The 25,595-nt window shown below is 41.6% G+C and overlaps 1 protein-coding gene across 1 annotated transcript; it reads right to left on the reverse strand.

The window, feature by feature from the left end:
* Window positions 1-243: 243 nt before the first annotated feature.
* Window positions 244-18,282, reverse strand: LOC311062956 (solute carrier family 22 member 6-A; the record flags this gene model as incomplete). Its single annotated transcript, XM_084082176.1, has 10 exons — window positions 244-295; window positions 1,868-2,080; window positions 4,398-4,506; window positions 5,483-5,694; window positions 7,323-7,429; window positions 8,391-8,514; window positions 10,844-11,012; window positions 11,613-11,767; window positions 16,419-16,522; window positions 17,929-18,282. 10 exons carry the CDS (start codon window positions 18,280-18,282, stop codon window positions 244-246), a joined length of 1,599 nt encoding a protein of 532 aa, XP_083938302.1.
* Between the last annotated feature and the right edge of the window lie 7,313 nt (window positions 18,283-25,595).

Genomic DNA, 25,595 nt, shown 5'->3' on the forward strand with positions numbered 1-25,595 from the left:
GTAGAAAGAGGATGAAGTATTTGGATCGCTGGATTCAGTAAAGCAGCCATTTCAGTGTTGTTGTCTGAGCTGAGGGAGGGGGTGGGGGGAGAATACCTGGTTTGACCTCATGAGAGCATGGGCATTTCCTTCTGAAATAGCCTCGAAGACGCTGCCCTGGCTTCAGCTTGGAGACAGTCCGGTGCTGCTTTCCGCGCCGATGGCATCCATCACTCTGTGATGTCTGTGATCCTCAGACAGGGCTCATAGAAGACTGGTTTCAGAGGGCCTCCTCTCCTCCTCCTCCTCCTCCTCACTGCAGTGTGAGAATGAGACAGTATAGCACCTTCACGCCTCTATGATACAACTGTGGAAGACTCAGGTTTGAACAACTGTACATCTACATATGTCTTCTAAATCCGATTCTACATATGTCTTCTAAATCCCAACAGTATTCTGAAAAACGTCTATATCAGTGGTTCTCAAACTTTTTCATGTCAAGGACCCCCAAAATGATATGTATTTGGCCGACCCCCATCTAAATATATTTTGTTCCAGGGACCCCCAGAAGCTTTTTTTTGCTTTAAAAGAATATATATATATATATATATATATATATATATATATATATATATATATATATATATATATATATATATATATATATATATATATATATATATATATATATATATATATACAAGCTACAAGCTCATAGTGCGGCACTATGAGCTTGCAGATCTTCTATTTTTGAATAGCCAAAGTGTAAAATAATGCTTTTTAGCTCAAATCTAAAAATGACACAGATGCTTCTCCAGGTCTAAACGAACCTGAGTTACAATTGTACTTGGACTTCTATAACTGGAAGGTCACAGATGCAATCCTTGCACTATTAACCAAGCACCCTGTTAAAGTGTGGTTGTGTGAAAGTGAGTTTGAACTGTTGGCAGGTGCTGCTCAGTCTGCCTTTACACACACACACACACACACACACACACACACACACACACACACACACACACACACACACACACACACACACACACACACACACACACACACACACACACACACACACACACACACACACACACACACACACACACACACACACACACACACATAAATATACTTTATAACTCATATCCAGTCAATGCAACCTTGCATATCGACACAGTAAAACCCCTAGTGTTCATTTTGTATCCATTTGTAACTCAGTGTATACATATACATGTTCCATTTGGTTCCATGTGTACACTCTGAGTTAAATAACACTTAACCACTTAAACCCTGTAGTCTTAGTGAAACGGACCCGAGTTACAACTGTACTTGGACCGTTTTTTTTTCAGTCTACACCAAATACAGCCGATCTACAAGCTCACAGCTTGTAGATCTGCTATTTTAAGCGGACGTTCCCCTTAGAACAGGGGTCTTCAACGTTTTCAGCCCAAGGACCCCCTAGCTGAGAGAGAGATAAAGCAAGGGTGCAGATTCAACTTTTTCTTTTTCTTGGTCTGCTCTTTTTTCCCCCTCTACACGATATACCTCTTTGCCAAAAACAGCAGATCTACAAGCTCACAACGTCTCGCAGCACGAGGCGTTGTGAGCTTGTAGATCTGCTATTTTTTGGCAAAAATTCTCCTCAGAAAAGGAATGCTAGAGTTTAAGTGGTTAATGTAAAAAAGAAAGTTCCTATCACACAAAGATGTGGCGGACCCCCTATAGTAGGTCTGAGGACCCCCTAGGGGTCCCGGACCCCCTGTTGAAGACCCCTGCCATAGAATATGGATGCTGGGGTTCAAGTGGTTAAGATTTTCTATGTGCCAGATCACCAATATGGTCCTTTGAAGAAAAAAAAAGGACAGAAAAATATAGTAATAATTCAGACCTGGGCTTGGATTGTTCCACATCCGCGATAGTGTCCGGTAGACGCATGTTGGCCGTTTCAGGCAGGAGGAGGGTGAGAAGAGAGCCCAGTATGGTGCCCAGGCCAAACAGAACCATGGGGGCCTTCTCACTGACCTTCCTCAGGAGGTAGATGATGGGAGCCAACACTCCCCCAACCCGGGCACACATGGAGCACAGGCCAATACCATTCTGTCTGTCAGAGAGAAAGACAAAGAAAGACAGAAAAACACAGACAGACAATATGAAATGTATGCAGAAGTAGCTGTGTAGTTCCGATTATTACATTGCAGACCATCGTCCCACCATTCAGATTGGGTAAAATAACCCATTAAGACCTGAGGCCGATTCTACGAAATGTCTTCTAAATACTAACAGTTTTCTGAAAAAACTATGTTTCTATTTCAGTGGTGCTCAAACCTTTTCATGTCAAGGACCACCCAACATTATGCATTTGGCCGCCGACCCCCATCTGAAAATATGTTGTTCCAGGGAAAAGTACTTACAATACAATGGACAAAACCAACAGCAGTGAACCCGTGGCTTAAATTTATATATTCACTCCTTTAAACTAGAAGTCTTCTGGTTATGCCTTCCTCTTGATTCTGAATGAGTTGCACCTGCCTACAATACCACTTAGAGGAGGAAGGCGGAATAGTCCAAGTAGTACTTGCCTTTTTTTATACTGGGGATGTGCAGTGCATGATCACCCAAAGCGATTTCACCAAAATGCCTTTAAATATTCAGTAGCAATTTCTCTGCTTTAAAGTTTGCCAAGTATGAGCAATAAGCTCTCATTTGTGTTTGTTCAGAAGAGGGCTGCACTCCTGACCAACATGCCAAAGGGAGACCAAAGACACTCCATTATAAGTGTAATAAAAGGGGCATTTGAATCAGCAAAGACAACCCAGGCTTTTTTAGATTACATTCTGTGTATTAAAGACCATGTAACAAACTCAGATACAGTATATAGTACAGCAGTAAATTATGGACAGCCACGTGCGCTGAGTGTCATTTGAGGGAAGGAGGACAATACTGGCTCAGTTCATAATGTTTTTGCCTGTCACCCTTCATTTAGCTACATAATAACCACAGTCCATTTAATGTCAAATTACCACGGAGAACAGCACACAGCCATAATTAACTGAAAACCACACTTTCTATCTCCAGAGGACCTTCTTGGAATAGCACCAGCGGTCAGAAGGGGACAATTCTGCCACACGGAGCCCCTAGAGTATACCAGGGGCTCCCAATCTTTTCCATGCCAAGCACCCCCTCAATAGCCATAACCTCTGGCTGCAGACCTGTTACACCTATATGTTATTATACCTTTCCAGCTGGGAACGCCTCTGTCATTTTAGTTGTTGCTATATATCACTGTTGTCGGGCAGAAACCTCTTATCTCCATATTCGAACTTTGTGTTTTTTCATAAATGAATGCCCAGCTTGAAAAAGTAGCAGATCTGCGAGCTCGAAACGTGGGGCAAAGCTTGTAGATCTGCTACTTTTGCTGTTTTTGAATTTGAATCCTGAAAAGTAACTGTTTTGGAGACATGAGGTTTCCACCCGACAGAGGCGAGACAGAGGCGAGACAGTTTTTCAAAGGATTCAGAGGGCGTTTTCAGAATCGGCCTGAGGTCTAAATGGGTTAAAAGTAAAAACAACTTAACAAATTAGAAAGGTGCGCTTGTCTGAGCTCATTAGCTCCACCAGGCCTGTGTAAGTCGTGGGTTGTAGCCGCCAGGGTGCAAAGCTGCTGCTGGAATAACATTTCTAAATCATACTGTACAGTGCAACATAACATATTTGTGGCACCCCCCCCCCCTATGGGCAGAAGTGAAAGTGCTTTTGGAGGTGTGCTATAGAGGCCCCTCAAATTTGAATCACACATTGAGGGGCCTCTATACTTTAGAGGCCCCTCAATGTATGATTAACATTTGGGGTAGATCAGACACAAGGTTGATTTTTTTTTACCAAAAATGGAAGGCCATCCCCTTTGTGGTCCCCCCCTGAGGCTGGAACGCATCTGTGTCGCTTTTTGATTTGAGCTAAAAAGCATTATTTTACACTTTGGCTATTCAAAAATAGCAGATATACAGGCTCATAGCGTGGCACTGAGTGCCGCACTATGAGAAATTTTGAGATATTTTTGAAAAATCGTGAAAATGTGTGCAAATCTTTGAATATATATTGTTTTTTTTTAAAAATCTCAAATCTTTGCTTCTGGGGGTCCCTGGAACAACATATTTTGAGCTGGGGGTCGGCAGCCAAATACGTATCATTTTGGGGGTCCTTGACATGAAAAAGTTTGAGCACCACTGATATAGAAACCTACGTTTTTTTCAGAATACTTTAGATTTAGAAGACATTTGTAGAATCGACTTCGGTCTTAATGGGTTAAAGGGATGTCGACTGATATGGTATGTACAGTATGCTATAGCTTCACCTGCTATGTTAGAGCAGACGGGTTGGACTTGCATGTCTGTCTCAAGGAGTCTTTTTAAGATGCTCACCTGACAACAGTGGGGAAGAGCTCAGCCGAGAAGACGTACACGATGGACAGAGAGGCAGTCACTCCAAACTTCCCAACCATGGCCAGGACAGTTCTTATGATGGAAAGGTCTACAAGAAAGATTCATGGTTGCCTTAATACAGTGTTTCCCAAGCAATGCGGAGGGACCCATTTTTGGGCCACAGAGTGACTCATTTTGTGGGGGTCACGAGTAAATATCACCTTTATATCACCTTTTTCACGCTACCTATATAAAACAAAAACATACATATTTCAAAAGATATAAAAAAATGATATAATCGTTGCTGTCCGGCAGGAACCAGCTAACTCCATTTTTCAGCTTTTGCATTCTTTTCCATAAATCAGGGCCATTGAACACCCTTTACGTCTGTGTGTTGATACAAAAATATTGAACCAATGAAAAGTATTAAAAAGCACTTCTGACAAAACCATCTAACTCCATTGGAACCTCAAACTTTCTGCTAAACCGCTGCTAAAGTTGACCAAAGGGGGGTGGAGTTAGCTAGTTTAGCTGACTTCAGGCTCCACCCCCTTTTGACCTCCAACCTCATTGTGAGCTTGGAGGTCCATTCAGCTGCTCTTATCAATGATGAACAAAACCTCCTAACTTTTTTTTGTTTTAGTCATTTCCTGAAAAATTGACATTTTGGTTCACTGGTTGCTGCCAGACAGAAGAGAAATATATCTTAAACTCACTGAGTGCCATTAACGTGTTTCACGTGTTTTACCGCTATTGCGCAACGTGCCATTAACGTGTTTCACGTGTTTTACCGCTATTGCGCAACGTGCCATTAACGTGTTTCACGGGGTTTTTTTTTTAAATGTTCAGAACCCAAGATATCATTCCTGAAGATGTGCAGCTCCATCCACTCCTTGTTTAACTTAGAACTAAAAAAGGCTATATCTCTCTTCCTAAGCACTTTTTGTTTTCTGTGAAAAAAACTCTGGCACTTTTCAGAATCAATTCTGAAATAATTCTGGCAATCCTGGCACTCAGTGAGTTAAAAACTTTTTAAAAATTGTGAAAATAGACAACGACTGAGCTGGTCCGTCGCCTGCCCATACCATCGGGAATGAAGACGGTGAGCAGGCAGGCGATGCCAGCCACGGCTAGGAAGGCCAGCTGGGAGAACTTGCGGGAACGGTTGAGGGTGAAGAGGGTGATGGTGCGGGCGGGCATCTCCACCAGACCAAAGATCATCTGAGTGAGGTAGATGTTCATCCCAAAGTCTGAGATGTTGAGGGACAAGCCGTAGTAGACCAGAATATTGATGAACCTGAGGCAGAAGGAAAGAGACGCAGGGTGAGGAATGAAAGCAGTGATGAAGAGGTTAACCGCTTTCAACTTGGCGTCCCTATATTGGGGCACGTCATTATAGGTGAATTCTTTCAAAGCGTAGATATTCCACCCCCCTCCCACATTTAAACACTTAAAAGTCATACTCTACGCCTATAGCTCCGTTGTCATTACAGCATTTAGATACGGAAGTACAGTTCAAAAATAAATGATGCAGGGTCCGAGCACTAGATATCTGGGAATGCAACAAGTTGTCAGAAACTGTATTAATTTGTGTTAAAATACATAAATAAATAAATACATTTCCATTACATATTCCGGTGTCTATGTCAAGTGTCAAGACACTTATAGTATTTAATAGTGTTTAGAGTTATTGTGAATTATGTACACCAGTGAAAGATTAAATCAATAGCTGTTCTTTAATTGAAAACGTTACACAGTATAAACCCTATACTTAGTTGACTGTGTTCTCCACTGGGATGTATTAAATTCCAACTATATTCCAGACACACAGGGGGTCCATAGAGTAAATACAAATCATCAACATCACACAACAAATTAAACAATAAATAAAAAAATCATATATACTAAATATCTTCCCCAAAAATCACCGATTTACAAGCTCACAATGCGTCGCGGTGCGCTCTGAGCTTGTAGATCTGCTATTTTCTGCAAATGTTCCTTCCAGAATAGGAATGCTATGATTCAAGTGGTTAAAAAAACTGAAATGCCGCATTGTGGTTGTACGTATGCCTCTACCAACCAGTTGATTACATTCGTGTCAGTCCAGACTAGTACAGTATGTTTTTTTTAATGAAGACTTTGAAGGAATTTAATGAACATGTTTTGTGAGGTCACAGTGACCGTGACCTTTGATATCTGATCAGTGGCGTGCACAGACATTTTGAGGGGCAGGTGCTCAAGTAAATTATACTTTTTTTTGTTTACTTGGTCTGCTCTTTTTTCCCCTCTACACCTATACCTCTTTGCCAAAAATAGCAGATCTACAAGCCCACAACGCCTCGCGCTGCGAGGCGTTGTGGGCTTGTAGATCTGCTATTTTTGGCTAAAGTTCTCCTCAGAAAAGGCATGCTAGGTTTCGAGTGGTTATGGTAAAAAGAAAAATCATATCACATAAAGATTTTTCGGACCCCCTAGTAACTCTGAGGACCCCCTAGGGATCCCAGACCCCCTGTTGAAGACTAAAAAAAAAAAAAAAAATCCCTTTTTTCAAAAGGGCACTTCTGGTCAAGAGGGCAAAGGGCAGATGCTCTAGCGCCACCTAGAGTCTATCTGTGCACGTCCCTGTATCTGATCACCATCAAATACAGAGAGATCTCCATATGGAGCATATCAGTCAGATTGCCTGGCCCGAACTCTAGATGTGAGGGTTACATAGCGGCCCCAAACTCCAGTTTTCTAAAATAGCTACGAGCACAACACGTATGCTATTCCGCCGTACGATGAAGTATATAGGGCTTAAGTGGTTAAAAGGTCGGCCGCTCGATGTTTACCAGGCTAACTTTAACAAGAGGGTCCTTGTTGCCTCTGGTTTGCTGGAGCCCGCCACAGCCTCGCAAACCTCCAGTAAACAGATACTGTACTCACCATAAGTAAAACAGTATCAGCGACTGCTTCCTCATATTTGGAGTTCGGACAAGGTCAATCACAGTGTGCTTTCTCCTCCCTTCAATTTTCACTTCGTCGTTACAGCCCTGTGAAAAGAAAAAAAGCACCTTTTGCATAAGAAGAACCCTGCAGTCAGGGTTTAAAAATGATAATAACTACCGTAATTCTCAGTATACCTAGAGTACTCTATTTTATACTTCAGGCCAACAGTAGGTACATGATAACTTAACCACATGAACCCTACCCTAGCATCCCTATTCTGGGGCAAACATTCTGCGAGATCTACAGGCTAATTGGGCATGTTGGCAGCAGTGTTGATTTTGTACGATGAAAAATGTTCGTCGACTACCTTTTTACACTGATGAAAACTAAATAAAAACTAAGCTATGATGACTAAAACTAAGACTAAATACATTGACAATTTCATCAACAAATATAAACTTGACTAAGATGTTAGTGAGGGATGAGTGGAGAGGAGATCCAGTAGAACTAAAATACGTAATTTTAAGTTTGGTTGCTCGTGGGTGTTGCGCTCTGAAAATAGCAGATCTACAAGCTCACAACGCGTCGTGCTGCGATGCGTTGTGAGCTTGTAGATCGGCTATTTTCAGAATGCAACCAAGTGTAAAATCAGCCATTGCGACGCCATCAAGGCACCACCAAAATACATTTTAGACTAAAACTAGACAAAAACTAAACCATTTTAGATGACTAAAATATGACTAAAACTAGATGGATTTGATTCAAAAGACTACGACTAAAACTAAATTAAAATTTGCTGTCAAAATCAACACTGGTTGGCAGCCTGTCTCGATTCAAAATTCCAATACAAAAACATGTAAGCACACTCTTCCTTGTTGCCTGGACACTGCTGCTGATCGGGAGTGCACCCCGACATCTGTAGGAGGACCATTATGTCAATACCTTTATATTTGTGATAAGACGTTGGAAAATAGGTCATAAATGGGTGAGGTTACAGAGGGTAGGCTATCCTGCCTGTAGCCCACAGCTACATCAAAATCCATAACCACAAATTGACCAGCCTACCTGGCATAGCTCCAGATCCTTCTGGAGCGGCTTTCCGTTCATCCGGGCAGCTTTCCGGATCAGCTCCCATGCTTCCTCATTCCTGTCGTTGGCCATCAACCAGCGAGCTGACTCGGGTACAACCCTGACAATGTAGAGAAGAGGTGTTCTGGTGAGCCACTCATGCACCTTAATCTCATGTACAACGCGCTGATATTCTTCTCGCACCTTAAAAGGGATAGTTCACCCAAAAAATGACTTATTTCAATAATTTGATGACCAGCGAACCGGTAGACAGCGGTTCCGGTAGGAGACACAAAGGAGACTTAGTGTCTCCTACCGGAACCGCTGCCGGTCATCACATTATTTGCTTAGGAATGCGACAAAAACTAAATAAATATCCATGAATTCAAGTGTCCATGGGGTGACTAATCGATAGAAAAAAAGTCATTTTGGGGGCGACTACCTGCTGCTAGGTACATACACTGTACTGTACCGGATGGATAGGCTACAGATGTGTAAATATGTAGATACCTTTATTTAATATTGTTCTTTTTGCTCCCCCTTGCTCTCCCCCCCTCGTTGTGGGCTTGTAGATTTGGTATTTTCAATTTAAGAATAAATGATAATCGATTAACCGTATTCGAGGCAAAAGTTTAAAAAAATCATAATCACTCATAAACACGCCCATATGACCCGTAGGGGATCACTGGTACACCACAGTGGCAAGATATTTACATAGACAAACATACATTCCATCATGAGGCCAGGTTGTTTCTGTCACATTTGATAAGAAGTGTGAGACGAATTTGGAATTTGGAAATTATTTTATCATTTCGTTTGTTTCTTTTTCCCAAAAAGATTATAAAAAAGAAATGAAAAAAAGTAATTGAAAAAACACGGCCGCCTCACACATTAGAAGGACATCAGACACAAGAACCAAGGACATTTGTTTTCAATGAATCTAACATGGTTAAAATGGAGTTTGAAGTTACAATGGGTTTGTACAGGAAGGGGGCGTGTCTGATCAAATTAATATCAAATATCTAAATACTGAATTAAGCCACTTACAAACTGTCACACAAAAGCCATAGAAGATAATAAAATGACCTCAAACATGTTTGAACGTGAAATGTCCCTTTCACACTATTTTAGGCATGTCAATGCATGCTTTTATCACTAGCAGGATAGACTTTTGTAATGCTCTCCTATCTGGTGTGCCGAAAAAAAAAAGAAGTTGTCCAGAACGCAGCAGCACGCGTACTTACTAAGACCAGATGGAGAGCTCACATCACGCCCATTCTAAAGTCCCTCCACTGCCTGCCTGTTAGATTTTAAAAGGTCCCTCGGTTTTTAAATCACTAAATGAAATGCACCTGCCTAATTATCTGCAATGGTCTCTGGTATGTGCCTGGTAGAGCTCTCAGGTCCTCTGGCACTGGTCTCTTAAATGTTCCAGATGCTAGAATCAAAAGGCACGGAGAAGCAGCCTTGAGCCATTAACCATTAAGACCGGGGACGCATCTGCGTCTCATTTTAAGATTTCTTTAGGCTATCTCGGTGCCGCGCTACGAGCTTGTAGATCTGCTATTTTTGAAAAATCTTGAAAAAATATTTTCCAGATTATTTTCAAAAAACTGTTGAGATTTAGAACATTTTTAAGAATCGCCTCAGGTCTTAATGGGTTAAGGTCCTAAGATGTGGAACAGCCTGCCTGTGAACCTGCAGCTCTCCGAATCCATGGACAGTTTTTAAATAAATCTTAAGACACACCTTTTTAGCAGTGCCTTTACCTAGGTTTTAGCATTACTCAATTCTATTGTATTTTTTATTTTCTCCTTTGTGTGTGTTCTTTTTTTAATTGGTTGTCCTTTTTCCTTTCATTAAAAAGGTAGGTTAAGTGATTTACTTTGGTTAAAATAAGTGTTAAATAGCTCTATATTCTGATAGTACTCATTGCTATAGAGTGTTTGTTCAGTAAAAGGAGTCTCTCATGTCTCTCCAGCTCTTCATTAAACAGAAAATGCATTTTCAGTGCCCTTTCCTGATTGGCTTAAATTTTGTCACCTACCTGAAAATGTACCATATTCTGTTTACTAAAGAGCTGGAGAGACCCCTGTGACCGAACAAACGCTCTGTAGCAATGATTACTATCAGAATATAGTACTTTAACCTTTTTAACAAATAAAAACAAATACCCAAAAATATCACTTACCCTACCTTTAATGTTTTTTAAATGTTTTTCTTCTTTTGATCTGTGAGGCGCATTGGGTTGCACTTGCTGTATGAAATGTGCTATATAAAGTTGATCGATTAATTATAGGCAAAAAATAAAACGAAAACCTTCAACTTTAAAAAATAGCAAAACATTGCAGATCGAACTGGTTAAACTAAAAAGTATCATCCATCTACTGGCAAATCTTCCATTACATTTTCCCCATCTCTCTTTTAGTCTCATGTCACAGACGACTCACCAGATGTAGAAAAAGAAGAGGAAGCCTGGTGCTGAGATGGCCAGCTGGAGTTTGCGCCAGTCTCTGATGAGATATGCCACTCCTGCCAGCATGATGTAGCCAAATCCGAAGAAGTAGTCCGTAATGATACCAGCCAGCATCCGCTGCTTAGATCCTGTCCACTCAGTGCCTTCACATGAGGTCAACCACACAGGGACACATGAACTTTTATTGCTCGTGTATAAATATACCATGAAACTATGTGAAGAGCTTGATTCCTCTTCTCAATCAAGATCATCGTTTTAATTATCAACTTTCAACCTCATATCTATGTCATTATAGGCAGAAAGGCTTTTATTTTTTAAATCTTCAAAGATCTTCAAAAATAGTAGATGTACAAGCTCACAATGCAAGCCCAAAACGTGTCAGTGGTTAAAGTGGTTAAAATTTGAAACAAGCTCAGTGCTTTTATGAGTCTTCCAGTTTAGTAGACCTCGTATTGTGAATTTGTACTTCCATGTACTGTTGTTCTCATGTCTTACTAAATAAAGTACATCAATCAATCAATCAATCAATCAATCAATCAAAGCAAACAATATTAGTTCTTCAAGTTTAAGTCATCTTTAAACAGTTTCTTGCACAAAACTATAGATCTATTTTTGAGGATCCTGTAGAAGCATTTGTGTTCTTTGGGTAACATAACCTGAAAATACAGTATATAAATTAAGACTTTCAAATAATACCAATACCAATATTGATATCATTTTATATATGTTTTAGTTGGACTGACCTAAGACGAATGCATTCATGATGACACCAGAGATGGACATTCCAACCACAAAGCGTAGCAGTATGTAGATGTAGTAGTTGGGGGCGAAAGCAGCACCAACCCCGAAGACTGCCTGTATGGTCAGACTGAAGAGGATAACGGGCCTGCGTCCATACCTGCAACAGGAGGTGAAGTATATAGGGCTTAAGTGGTTAAAAGGTCGGCTGCTCGATGTTTACCAGACTAACTTTAACAAGAGGGTCCTTGTTGAGGTGTTTAAAAAAGTTAACACTAACACTAACGTACAGTAGTAGTTGAATGGACAAAAGCAGCACCAATTTACAAATAAGAATTTCACCCACTTCTTCACACCTGTAAACCTGTGATGCAACAATAACATATTACGTGCCCTTCACACAGGACGCGGAAGGGCGGAAACATTACTGCTACCGTGCTACGGTCATTGTAAGCAGAGGGCAAAGTGCCGAGATTTTCTTTTTTAAATTGGCTGTTGTAGATGTGAAACTTATCAAGATTGAGCATGGCCTATTCCTTACCTAAAATGTATTGTTTACAAATAAGCTGGCAAACTGCATCGAGTGTCAGCATTTCTTCTTGTCTGTGTGCTCTGCTTTTGGGCGCAGTTTAGTCCATGGGCCAGACCAGAAGTCAGGGACACGAAAGGTGGCAAAATCTCTTTGGCACCATTTTGTTTGTAGGGTCCATATAAGTACTTTGAAACATGATAGCCTTTTCAAATGAGTAGCTTTAATACTTTTTTAGGATATTCATTTTATTGCCATTATCTCCCCACATTATCTGCACAGTAGTCCTGTACCTGGCCTACAGACCCGTTCGCAATTTGGTGGTAGGATAATTTCTCACTTGAACAATGGGTACCTAGACATGAGAAATCACAGAGGTGCTTGTCCACCATAGTGCCACGAATGGCGCAATGGCCAAATCAAATATGGCTGCCATCGGCTATGATGAAAATCCAACTTCTTTGTTTCTGAGTGTATATACACATGCAATACCTCCATTTTGACTAATTGTGGGGTGGGGAATTCATTTCTGATATTGTTATGACCACTTTGGGTGATGTTGACCTTGAAAGGTCCTTGGCCATAACTTGCCCAGTGTTAGGACTAAAAACAGGTGCAATAAGACTAATTCAACTAATTCTGACATTTATAATTCCTTTCTGAAATAGTTTTGACCATTAAGGAGCATCTTGTCATTGAAATATCAAAGTCAATGTAATTTTTCAATAACCCAGTTACTCAATAATTGTGTTCTTCACAATCACTTTCATTGTATTTTTTTTCAATAATGATTTGTTTTATTTATAACAAAAGACATACAGATGAGACATATAACAATTAGAAATATCCCCTTTAAATTTTATTTCAATTTGGAAATGATAAGAGTGTTATAGACCTACAAAATGAAATACAAATAAAATCATAACACAAAATCAAACTAGAAAAAGTGCTCCTCGGAGCTCAAGTCTCCGCCAGGTCAGGTAGGTTATTATGGCCTCCTGGTAGCGCTATAACAGGCCAATGTGAAAAAGAGGGCATTTCTTCCTTGGCAAAGTGGGAATCTATGCGGAAAATGTAATGGAAATCGCATGCTGCGTTCAGGATTTGAGGCATTTTGTTCAAAACGAACCAATCCTGCAAACTTTGGCAGGTGTGTGTTTATGACGAGGAGCACCCGCGGGATCGGTATCTACGACATCATGTGTGTGTGTTGTGCCTTGGGATATTTAGCTATGCACACTTCTCTGGGGCATGAGATGATCTGTTTTTTCTTTTTTTAACTTTTTTTTATCCCCGATTTTGTAACCCTTTTTTCACCCGGTGCCAATTTGCTAAGTGATCCTGGGCACTACACTCCCCCCACCAGCCTAGGGAGTCCAGGGCCGAGCTCATGCCTCCTTCAATGCATGAGAGCCAACTGACCTTCTTGTCACCTGACAGGGGGGAGTTTCCCTGGTTGGACGTAGCGCGTGGAAGGAACACGTTATTCCAACCAGTTCCCTTCCCCTCCATCAGGCGCCCCGGCTGACCAGGGGGCATGAGATGATCTGTTTACTGGGTTGTAAAAAGAAAAACTCACAAAATGTGGAGGAGAGGATAAAAAGCTAATATGCAGATTATTATATAAAGCGCGAGAACTGAACCCGATCACTCCCTGATGAAGACCATGACACTTGTGTGACGGCATAAAGTCCACCTACCACACAGATGGACTTTTGGTCAAATTGACCTTTTTTTCCTACGTTATCATTGGCCACTGTCTCCCCTCGGGGCTCCACACACGTCCTAACACCTTCTTCCCCACGCAGCGGGGATACCATAGTCTTATAAATATTATTTCAATCCCACTCACATCTCACAGGTATACTACACTTCATTTGGCTTAGAGACAGAAAACTAAATCTGATATATAACTTCAGTTACACGTATTAACTTTTCAAAAAACAAAAAATACAAACATATACCACACACTGTAGGCCTACAGTAGTAGTCACTACAACACTCACTTCTACTGTACAGTACTGTATGTCACAGGAGCAATCCATATGAATTCAACAGTTAAAGCATTATTCCTTTTCACATTGGCAAAGTAATCACCGAAAATCATTATTCAATATACCAACAGTCACACAAAAGTTCTACATCCAGTCCAGTGCTTTTCTATTCCGTACATACAACATACCATCATGTCAACAAAATGTTTCCCTCAATACAACAGTCACAACAGGACTCCTAAAATAATGCTATACTATGGTATTATGAAAACATGGCATCTCTCTACCTAACATGCTATCTAAATTACATTTTAGCCTTTGCATAATCCTGCAAGGTCGTCAAGGCTAGGGAAAGTGCTACAGGCTTTTTAGACAAGTATACGTACAACCCATACAGTAAACAGATCCCGTCATGCCCCAGAGAAGTGTACATAGTTAATATCACAAGGTACAACACACACCTGAGGTCATAGGCGCCGATGCTGTGGGTGCTCCTTGTCATAAACACACACCTGAGGTGGTGCTCAGGGGTGCACTGGGCGCTTCGCGTGACACCACGGCGTTCCGCCAGTTTTCTGAACAAACATATGTTGCTGCCAGTGGTGTAAAGTAACTAACTACATTTACTCAAGTACTGTACTTAAATACACTTTTGAGGAATTTTTACTTTACTGGAGTATTTCCAATTTGCAGTACTTTTACTTCTACTCAGGGGCAAATGTTGTACTTTTACTCTACTACATTTTTTTGCAAACTTTAGTTACCAGTTACTTTGTAGATTTTGATTATTATTACAAAACATACAGTAACCACTTAAACCCACATTTCGGCCATTTGAAATTAGCCGATCTACAAGCTCGATCTACAAGCCGATCTACAAGCTCACAATGCGTCGCTTCGTGACGCATTGTGAGCTTGTAGATCGGCATTCCTGTACAGTAGGCTACCCTTTGATTGTTTGTTATTCTGAAGGAAATGTGCTCAAACGCAACAGATTATTGAGAAACCATTACGCACGCTGCATGCGTTCAATGCTCAAATGGTAATAGGTAATTCATGTATTTGTGCAAGACGACCCAGCTGTAAAATGTGTATATTACTAATTATGTTCAATCCAAAATATCATGCTGTAAGTGTTAGGCTGCATTTACACACCTGCTTGTCATTAATGCTTAAAAATATCTATGACCATTATTTTTATCAGATGTCCGATACATTTTAATCATGCCGGACATTGGGGCCAGCCACCAAAAATCCTAGCGCGACCTCTGAATATCTGATATGATATCTGAATCACTGGCATTATAGCAACACACATATATATATATATATACACACACACATACATACTGTGTACCGATTTGCGTGATTTTTGGACAGAATCTGAAGGAGTAAGAGCAAAAGAATTGTTTTACAAAACTCAGCCTCCTGGTGGCGCTCCAAAAGGCATATGTGAAAAATGCAGGGCAAAGGTGTTTCCTTGGCCTGAGATTGTAGACATGCCATTTGCTGAATGTTCGCCCCAGAATAGGCATGCTAGGGTTCATGTGGTTAAATAAGTGAATGAAAGAGATTGAATAATGTTTTTTTTCCCTCTGTATGACATGTTCTATTCAAAAAAAGTTCGAGATTTTTTTCATTCTTTGGAACTATGGTTGGTGTCATTGAAGGCTGATAACTGGGACAAAGCTACTACTTGGGAAGGGCTATCATGTCGAAATATTATCTAGATAAATAGACCTTTTCAAAATACCAAACTAGAGTTTGCCACCTTGAGTGTCCCTGATTAGTGAAAATTCTGGCCTGGGCCCATGGACTAGTTGCTCGCTTTGAGTCGTTTGGAGCAGCGGAGCTCTTGCTGGACCGCAACTCACTTATTTACGCGAAGGGTTCATTTATACCTCAGACACACCCATTTTTATTACATTTTGCGATAAAACGGAGCCATAGAAATCGCTGCAGCGGCAGTTTAGTCACATTCACTGGTGCGCAATGGTTTACACTGCAACACGATTTGAAGGAATTCAAATTTTACCGATGCAAACTACGGTAACAAGGCATGTATACACCACCTTGCTTATCCAACAAAAGATTGAATATACAAATTACAGTGAACAAATTGATATACTTAGTTGACCGGGGTCCCCTTGGGTTCTAAATTTGATCCTCTCCTTTTTTTGTAGATGTTATATTTTCACCTAATGTTCGCCCCCAAATCAGGTACGCTACAGTTCATGTGGTAAAAAAAAAAGAAAATCCATTCAGAAATAATCTTAAGACAAACTTACTTGTCAGCTAAGGCACCAAAGGCAACAGCCCCAACGAGGAGACCAAACATGTAGATGGAGGACCCGATGTGATTCAAGCTGGCTTTATCACACACCAGATCCCACTGTCAGGAACAGAGGAAAGAACATCATACAAGTGTGAAGCTTTTACAACAACAACAACTGTGCAACCACTTTTCTAATACATTTTTTCTAATACAATTACATTTTTGTCAATATTCACAATGGGAAAAAAATCGTTTTGAATTTCCAGAGGCAACTGTCTGTTGTGAATTTAGGAGACCCTCGGTGTGGTCATAACAGTACTGGGTGGTGCGTGACAATTCAGTTGAAGTAATCCTGCGTGGGCCCGGCGGGCCCGGGAGAACAAGATGACACATACTGTAGGCAGCGGTATCACGTGACAGGTTCACAAAGTTTATTACACACAGCAGGGAATACATAGTGTAGACACATGACGTGACCAGAAGATATGAGACGTAGACAGAACAGAGCGTAATAGGATAAGAATACGTTTGACCTTACTGTAGGCATCTAAACAGATGCATCGCTTATCAATAATGAACATGATGTATTAGGACACCAACAAGATGCATCTCGTATTAAGTGCATAGGCGTCATTAGATGGCCGTGGACTATTCATAACACTGTCGCAGCCTCTAATATTTTGCAGTCTTATCCCTGATGCACAAGACATGGCACAAAAAAAACATGGCACAAGACAATGCCTGGATTAAAACGTTTGTTGTCGTGGTTGAACTCAAGATTTGAACTCAAGAGTTCAACCACATCCTGGACATCCGCAATGATACCAAAGGGTGCTTTGGTATCAATATCATGTCAAAGAGGCCGATAGTTATCTCTCCGTTAGGCTCCAAGGAGGAGGCCACGGGGAAGGGTTCATAAAGGGTTCATAAATCAACTGCTCCACCACCCGCAGGTCCACACGTCAAGGCTGTGGCTCAAAGGAACAGTTGTCAGGTTGTGTAGAGACTAGAGAGGCCTTGATGCCTGCACTAAGGGACCCTCAGCTCTCCCACCAGCCTCGGCCCGTCTCTAATATCACATCACAAGGCTATATACTCTGCATTCCTACATCCTAACCTCTCGTCAAGTTTAAATGTAACGCCCGGGAATCGAACCCGAGTCTACCGCGTGAAAAGCCAACATCTTATCCGCTAGACCAAAGGGAATTCCCTACAAGCCAGGGGGAGATATTAGACTTTTTAGGTCATCAGGCTGAGGTTGTGAGCCACTCACGCCCCCTTTTGAGCTCCTCCCACGGGGAAACCCGACTCGGGTCATGGCACCAATGTAACGGCCGGGATTCGAACCCGGGTCTCCCGCGTGAAAAGCCAACATCTTATTCCCTACAGCCCGGGGGAGATATTAGGTTATCAGGCTGAGGTTGTGAGCCACTCTGCTACATAAACATAGAAATCCTCCATCGCCTGTGAGACGCCCAAAGGTGAGTCTCTGGGTTTCTCCTAGCTGCTGTGGTGCTACTCACCTCTGTCACCACAGTGCTGCGATAGGTCTCTTGGCTATACTCCCAGCCTCCTTGGCAACTCCCAGTGTGATGGCTATGGTTAGGAGCCAGAGCACTATGGTTGAACATGGCCATGCAGGACACCTCTGGTCGGCCCCCTGGGGACAACAGGAGGCTGAAGTTGTAGCCTAAGGGGGTCGGCGTGTCGGCCGAGGGCCGCGCAGAGCGGCACAAATGAGGAGGGACGGCACCGGTGAAGACTGTGACCAGCATGTGGAACGCCAGGAAGATCTGGGGTAGGCTAATCCACACGTACATGATCTTCTGAAACCTCCCAAATCCCCCGATGAGAGAGAGGATTTCGTCAAAATTCATGTCTCGAGCTCTTTAGAGAAGGATCCTTCTGAATGAAAATGCTCTAGAAGATATCAACTCAGAAGGTGGTCTGTCTTACAGTGCTCCTAAAAATCATTAAGACGAAGCCAGCTAGACCGAGCTCAGTGTCTGAACCGGATCGATATTATGAAATCCAAGTCTTTGCATTCAGATGCAGTTACACATGTAGTGCTGTGGCGTAAGAGCAGGCTGCAGCTAACTACCTGCTGTGGACTGACACTGGTGGTTTCACAGTCATATAACCATGCCCTGATGGGAGTGACCCAGAGGCAGGCTGGGCGGGGGGGGCCGGGTCTAGTCTGTGAGGGAGGGGAGTCTTTGTTGATGGCTGAGTGGTTGATCCCTTTCTCTCTCTCCCACCCCCTCACCTCAAGAGATGGAGATTCAAGCAATTTAATTGTTTAAAATGTTTAACAATGTCTACATAAATAATAAAAGTAATCAACTTTATGAATACTGATGTTTTTATTTATTTAACCTTTATCTAACCAGGATATACACATTGAGATTGACAATCTCTTTTGCAAGAACTAACCAAGATAGGCTGCAGCACAAACACATCTATATACACGGCATGAAATTAAACCATAAAACATTACAATACAAAACGGGGAGTAGGCTTGCCAAAACCATAAAAAATAAGCTTACCACTAATTCTTCAATGATTTAAAGGCTGGATGTGAGACCAATTATGCAAGAGAAAGGAAACTAATAAAGGGCAGAGAGAGTGGAGACACGTGAGACAAGACGCCTGGAGGCAGATTCGAACCCGTTCGAACCCTGGTTTTGCAACACACAATTAAGGAGCATGTTATGATGTACTAACAAGTTGAGCCACCAGGCATCCCCAAATCAGCCAATTCCATGTAGAGGAGCAGAGTGCATGAATGCCTTAGTTCGAACATTGGGGACAGAATCCTGAGAGCGCAGACACTAACAGGGAGTTTTTCTGGAACAATATAATGAATACTAGAAAAAGTGATCCTCAGAGCACAGGTCAGGTAGGTTATTGTGTGATGGAATATGAATGCAGCGCATTTTGTTGAAGCTGGTCACTATCGCCTCTCTCCGTTACCTAGGTATAGAGAAGGTGGACAGTGGATTATCGAGATCAACTCTCCCTTCTGGGGACAGGCCCAGAAGGGAGAGTTGATCTCGATAATCCACTGTTAAAAATTGTGGACGTTTTCTTTGAACACTTTAGCCCCTAATGGCCGCAACAGGGAGTTTGATCCCTTTTTATAGAGCTTCATGTCCAGTAGCCACCTCAGCCTGGACGTATTTCCCTCCAACTCTGTCTCTGATTTGTTGATGGCCTATTGTAAACAATTATTTTTGCTTTATTGTATTTTTTATATATAAAAAGACTACCTCAAAACGTAAACCCTAAATGTCTCGAGAAACATGTCTTATATAATCTCATGTTTTTCCACATTATTAAAAAATGTTATTCTATATGATCCAACTAATATTGTATGGTTTATTGTCACATCACAGGTTTACAGAAAAGAAAAAGTGGGTGAAATTTGTTTTCGTGCATAGTTCCCATCGTATCGTTATTTTCATAGAAAAAAAAGAAAGGGTAGAAGAAGAGGAGGGGGGGGGGGGCAAGGGGGAAAGGAGATCAAACAAGAGAACAAAAATAAAACCAAACAAGTTATATTAAGATAAAAGGTGCGTGAGCATAGCAGCAGACGTGTACTGTGCATGATATACTTTGTGCGAGTTTGTGTGAGTTCTCTCTCACAAATCAGTCTCCTTGTCAGACTTGATTGTCTCCCCTCCTTTGGCTTTTTGACAAGAGCAGGATGTGGTTAGATATTTACTACTACGTCATGTTTGTAAGACTACTATTTACTACTATTCTTTTTTTTAGTATTCATTGAGCTGTGTGTATATTAATGTTTTTATACTTGAGGACACTCCCTGATGAGTTCACCTTTGTCCCAGTCTCTATAAATGTAAGCTAGTTATCCATGCCTGTCATACCCTGAAGAAGACATACTTTGTTGAAACGGTGTCTTAAATAAAATTAAAAAGGTTATTGCATCGTGACAAGGAGCTGTGCAACCTCTTCTCTTTGAAACAGTTTATTGGGGGCCAGGAATGTTTGGAATTCAGTCATAAGTGGAATGTGTAGAAGTTGAGGGGTACATGTTGATGAATTTATTGCACAGACGCTCGGACGCTGCGTTCATGATTTGAGGCATTTTGTTCAAAACGAGCCACTCCTGCAAACTTTAGATGCTAATCTTAGCCAATCAGGATGGACTATAAAAAGTCGGACAGACCCTTCTTGAATACATGACTATATAGACATAATGTGTACCGATTTGCGTGATGTTTGGACAAAATGTGTAGGAGCAATAAATAAAAAGTTTTGCACACTGCGTTCATGATTTGAGGTATTTTGTTCAAAGCAAACCATTCCTGCAAACTTTAGATGCATATCTGAGCCAATCAGGATGGAATATGAACTAGAAAAAGCTCCTCGGAGCACAGGTCTATGCCAGGTCAGGTAGGTTGTTGTGGGCCAGCAATGTTCGGAATTCGACAATCAGGTTGGAATGTGAAAAATCTGACAGATACGTCTTGATTTTTGGACAAAATTTGTCCTCCTGGTGGCGCTATAACAGGCCGATCTGAAACATTTGTGGCAGAGGTTCTGCTCTGTCATCCAGGGATGCTCTGTCGTACGCATTTCCCCTGGAAACTATATTTTTCGACCAATCATAACACTCGTTTCATTCACGGAGAATGTTAACACATTTTTAAAGCGTCAACGTCAATTCCCCGGGCGGCACTTCCGCCAAATTCCGGTACTTCCGTTTAGACACTCAACCGGCTAGGTCCTGCCCAGTGTGGTCTTATGGCTAGTAGGGCAATTAAGAGTAGTGGTCACAGGTGTGTAATGAGCTTGGAACTGTTGGGCTGATGTAACCTCGCGTCACCAGTCTTTCCACCTCGGAGGAAAGCCTGGTATGCGTTAATAAAGACCTGTGTGATCCGGTCTAGGCCACGCCATTATTCTCTCTCCCGATTGTCGCGATCCGGTTTTGCGGTGCCGCTTTGTTTTGGTTCCTCAATCCCTATTTAAATGGAATAGAATTTCCCAGTGGGATAATACAGACGCTAAATAGTCTCCGCAAAGTACACTCACATTTATTTTTTTCATTTAAAAAATAAGCTAAACTACGCCGCATCAAGGATTTTATTAGGATGGACTTATTTTGGGGTGAAGTCTTTCCGGATCGTCGCGATCCGGTCACCTGATGACGGGGATGACGCGCCCGGTGACGTAGGGCTACTTCCGCTCCCGACCGGATCATAGATCCGAAAAGCGTTGCTTCCCAGGCTATGGCTGATGTAGCCTGGTATGGCCAGACACTGCGTAGATCTGCCAAGGGCAATTTTCTTTTGCAATGGCAGATTAGTCTTGAACCAGGCAAGGGCTGATGAGGTAATGGAGACAGGTGTGTACCTAGAACTGCAGTGGGCTGTAATGGAATGTGGGAGGACAGAAAGAAACAGACAGAGAGAGAGAGAGACAGACAGACAGGTGAAGAGTCAGACCGAGAGAGAGATGCTAAACTGGTAACACAAAAGAGGAAGATAAACACCATCGGGAGGGATTAAGATTACCAGCCCTGGTTTCTAAACATTTTGACACAACAATGGGCAAGTCAAAACCTCAAGGCACACCTGTATTCATAGCAGATAATAGCCGATTTAAGCTTTAGCTGATAGATCCATCATTATACTTTTTGGTGTGAAAACAAAATAAACATTTCCACCTATAATGACATGCCCAAAATGGGGATGCCAGGTTGAACGTTAGTGGTTCAAATATGTATATATTTTTTAGGGTCTTCTTTGAGACACAAGGGTATTTCGGGGCTTGGCCGAATCCGCCATTCCTTCGCGGGTCAAACACAGCTTTCACCACAGGAATTGCATTACGGAATGGTACACATTGTTACATTTTATGATTTTTTTTCATCATAGCGCAAAATATGGTGAAGTTTTGTAGTGCAGGCAATTGCAACAACCACCGTTCTTGTGAAAAATTAAAAAGAGACCGCCAAATATTAAAAACTTTCCATGATTCTGCCAATAATCATATGCCCAAAAGAGGAACACAGGTTGTCATCTGCTAATTGGACCCTTTAAACAAAGATAAATTCATAAAATAATCTGGGGGAAAAATTAGGAACTTAATCAATTAAACTTAATTTTGGGATAGTTTGCAACTAAACAGGTGCAAGTATTTACAACATCAACAACGCAACGGCTGTTGGTAATCAACCCCAGCGCATCAGAAAACAATGAAATATTTCAATATTTGAATTAATTAAGTGCTACCAGGAAAAGTACTAAAACAATATCCTCAAACTCTATCTACAAGCTCATAGCACGGCACCGAGTGCCGCGCTATGAGCTTGTAGATCTGCTATTTTTGAATAGCCCAAAGTGTAAAATAATGCTTTTTTTAGCTCAAATCAAAAAGCGACCCAGAACGTTTATTCGAAGTCGAAAATGTATTCATAAAAATGAATTAACAATAGCTTAATTAACAAATGCTTATACTACTGGAATCTACTCACCTGCACCCAAATAATGTTAATTACACAGCCAGTGTGCAAAAGTAGGTCAAATAAATTAAACTGTCACTCCAGCGCAAGTCTGTAAAACGTAACATGACATGTAGTACATACCTGTACTACATAATTTCACACCTCAGAGTGTGAGAATCCAGGAGATTTGTGTGGGGGGGTGTAAACCTTTAAACATAGAAGCTGTAAAGCATTCTGGGTGTACATTCTTTTGTCATTTCATCCATTGACAAGCTAAAAGTACGCCTACAGAAATGGATTTGATGACCGAAGCAATTACAGAGCTATTTTTAATAATAACCACTCATTACTATGAGTGTCATTTAATAACCTAAGTAAGTTATAAGCAAGAATTGAATACCTTGAGGACGTAAAAAAATGTCAATAAAGACCGCCTGCCGAGAGAGAGAGAGAGAGAGAGAGAGAGAGAGAGAGAGAGAGAGAGAGAGAGAGAGAGAGAGAGAGAGAGAGAGAGAGAGAGAGAGAGAGAGAGAGAGAGAGAGAGAGAGAGAGAGAGAGAGAGAGAGAGAGAGAGAGAGAGAGAGAGCGAGAGAGCGAGAGAGAGAGAATTCACACCTTCCAACAAAAAATAATCACATACAGCCTGCTACAGTATATGCGATTTGCATGTCGAACCACAAATTAACATTAATAGCCCTGGATGCATACCAGTGGGTATACTGAGTGTTATGTGGGCCTTTGACACGGGTTGCCAAGCAAAGCGGCAGAAATCCCCCAAATTAAGGAAATATCAAGGAGACTCCTTGAGAATCCAGGAGGGTTGGCAGGTATGCATGTAGTAGGCCTATCGGATTTTCGGCCTACTTAACAGTTAACTTGTGATTGAAACGTAGGCCTACATTATCCACGTTCTCACCTCAAAATCTGTATTATTTCTTCAAATCGACCGGATCACAGAGGCAGCGGGCAGTACTGGGTAATTAGTCAGGTCTGTTAACAATAATGTGGACACGGTGGACAAAAGCACCAAATTCTTTCCACATACTCTCTCTATCACCAATAGCTTTCAATGTTTGGTGGAAGCCACGTCATCAAGATGGTGGAAGGCGGCCATCTTGAATTTGAAAGATGGCCACCATATAAGTGCCAATATATTGGCTTCCAAGCCACTTCAATCTTGTCAATCTTGGTGTCAATGCGCTATTGCCTAGGGCCCCAAATTGCCTAGGGCCGGCCCTATCAACTTCTTGAGCGCTTCACAGTCTTGTATGATTTATGATTATACGAGATTAGACCTTGTCTGAACTGGCCTAGCAGCTAACACCCAGGCCAGAAGGAGGGGATGGACACTGGATGTCGACAATCAGGTCTGGCTTCCTGTGTGGAACACTCTACCAATGGCGTCAAAAGCCTGCAGTAAACTGGTCAAGTGGTTGTAAAAGTGGTTGTGGTGCAAGGTGCTCATTACAAGGCACACTGGAATTGCACAGATCTTTGCAGTTGTCAATGTGACAGATCATTTGAATATGTCGTTATAGAAAGTGAAGATAATAAACTTCAATTCACTTGATTCATTTTATCCAGTTTTCAATGTGTCTGTCTGTGTTGAAAATGATGTAAATACATTGCTAGAATGAACATATTTATTTGATATTGGCACAAACAAACATCTAGTAGTATTCTCAATAGCTTTAATGGATTCCTTGACACAGAAATGAGGCATTTTGACACCAAGATTGATCTTCTAAATCTAAGTGGCTTGGAAGCCGAGGTGGCCATCTTTGAAATTCAAGACGGCCGCCTTCCACCCTCTTGGTGACGTGGCTCCCCCCAAAGATTTGAAGCTATGGTAATGGAGAGCATGTGGAAAAAATGTGGTGCTTTTGTCCGCAGCGTCCACATTTTTCTTAAATCTGGTCCTAAGCAACCTGACTTACATATCGACGATTCACATCCAGGTGTTTATATTGGATGTGATTTTTCCATTGTGACTCTATCCCATGGAAATCTAAGTAGCCTACTCACAAACGTTGCTATTTTTTTTTCTTTTCAAACTGACTGACTCTGTAGCTAGAGTAAGCTTCACTAACTGCACTGGGAAGTGACGATGCCAGCAGCCAGGCTGCAGGTGACCAGCACTCGATCATGACCGACACATCACTACTGTGCAAATGATCAGTGTGACAGGCGTGTTAGGATGTTAGATATTTCTGTGCAAAAACTGCAACTCTACACATTTAAGAGGGCACATAATCTCACTCAACATTTTACTAAAATAACAAAACTCTTTGCTCCTTCCCCCTCAATAATTTCCCCACCAAATGGTACTGTACAGAAGAGACATACTATTAGTATTTACATTGACATACTGTACTAAACATAAATGGCAAATATACGCCCGCAGTCCACAGCACCTCCCACTGGGGGTGTCCTTGAATAGGGAACATAATCTCCAAATGCTTCAGTGGAGCTGTCATGCTATCTGGATATTTCCGGGTGTGAGTGTGTATGCAGCCCTGCCGTCCACTAGCAGATAAGTCTACTCCTCCTCCTCTTTCTTGCTATAAATCAAAATGTGTTATTTGCCAGTTTATCTGGCTGATTCAGACGTTCCAACTAGGCACTGTGTATGGAATAACAATGTACATTTAAGCAAAACCACTGTGCCTGTGCCAAAAATGGCATTTCAATATCCTTCAAATAGACATACATACTGGA

The sequence above is a fragment of the Gymnoscopelus microlampas genome, assembly GCF_963454915.1.
Source record: "Gymnoscopelus microlampas genome assembly, chromosome: 16".
Classification (NCBI taxonomy): Eukaryota; Metazoa; Chordata; class Actinopteri; order Myctophiformes; family Myctophidae; genus Gymnoscopelus; species Gymnoscopelus microlampas.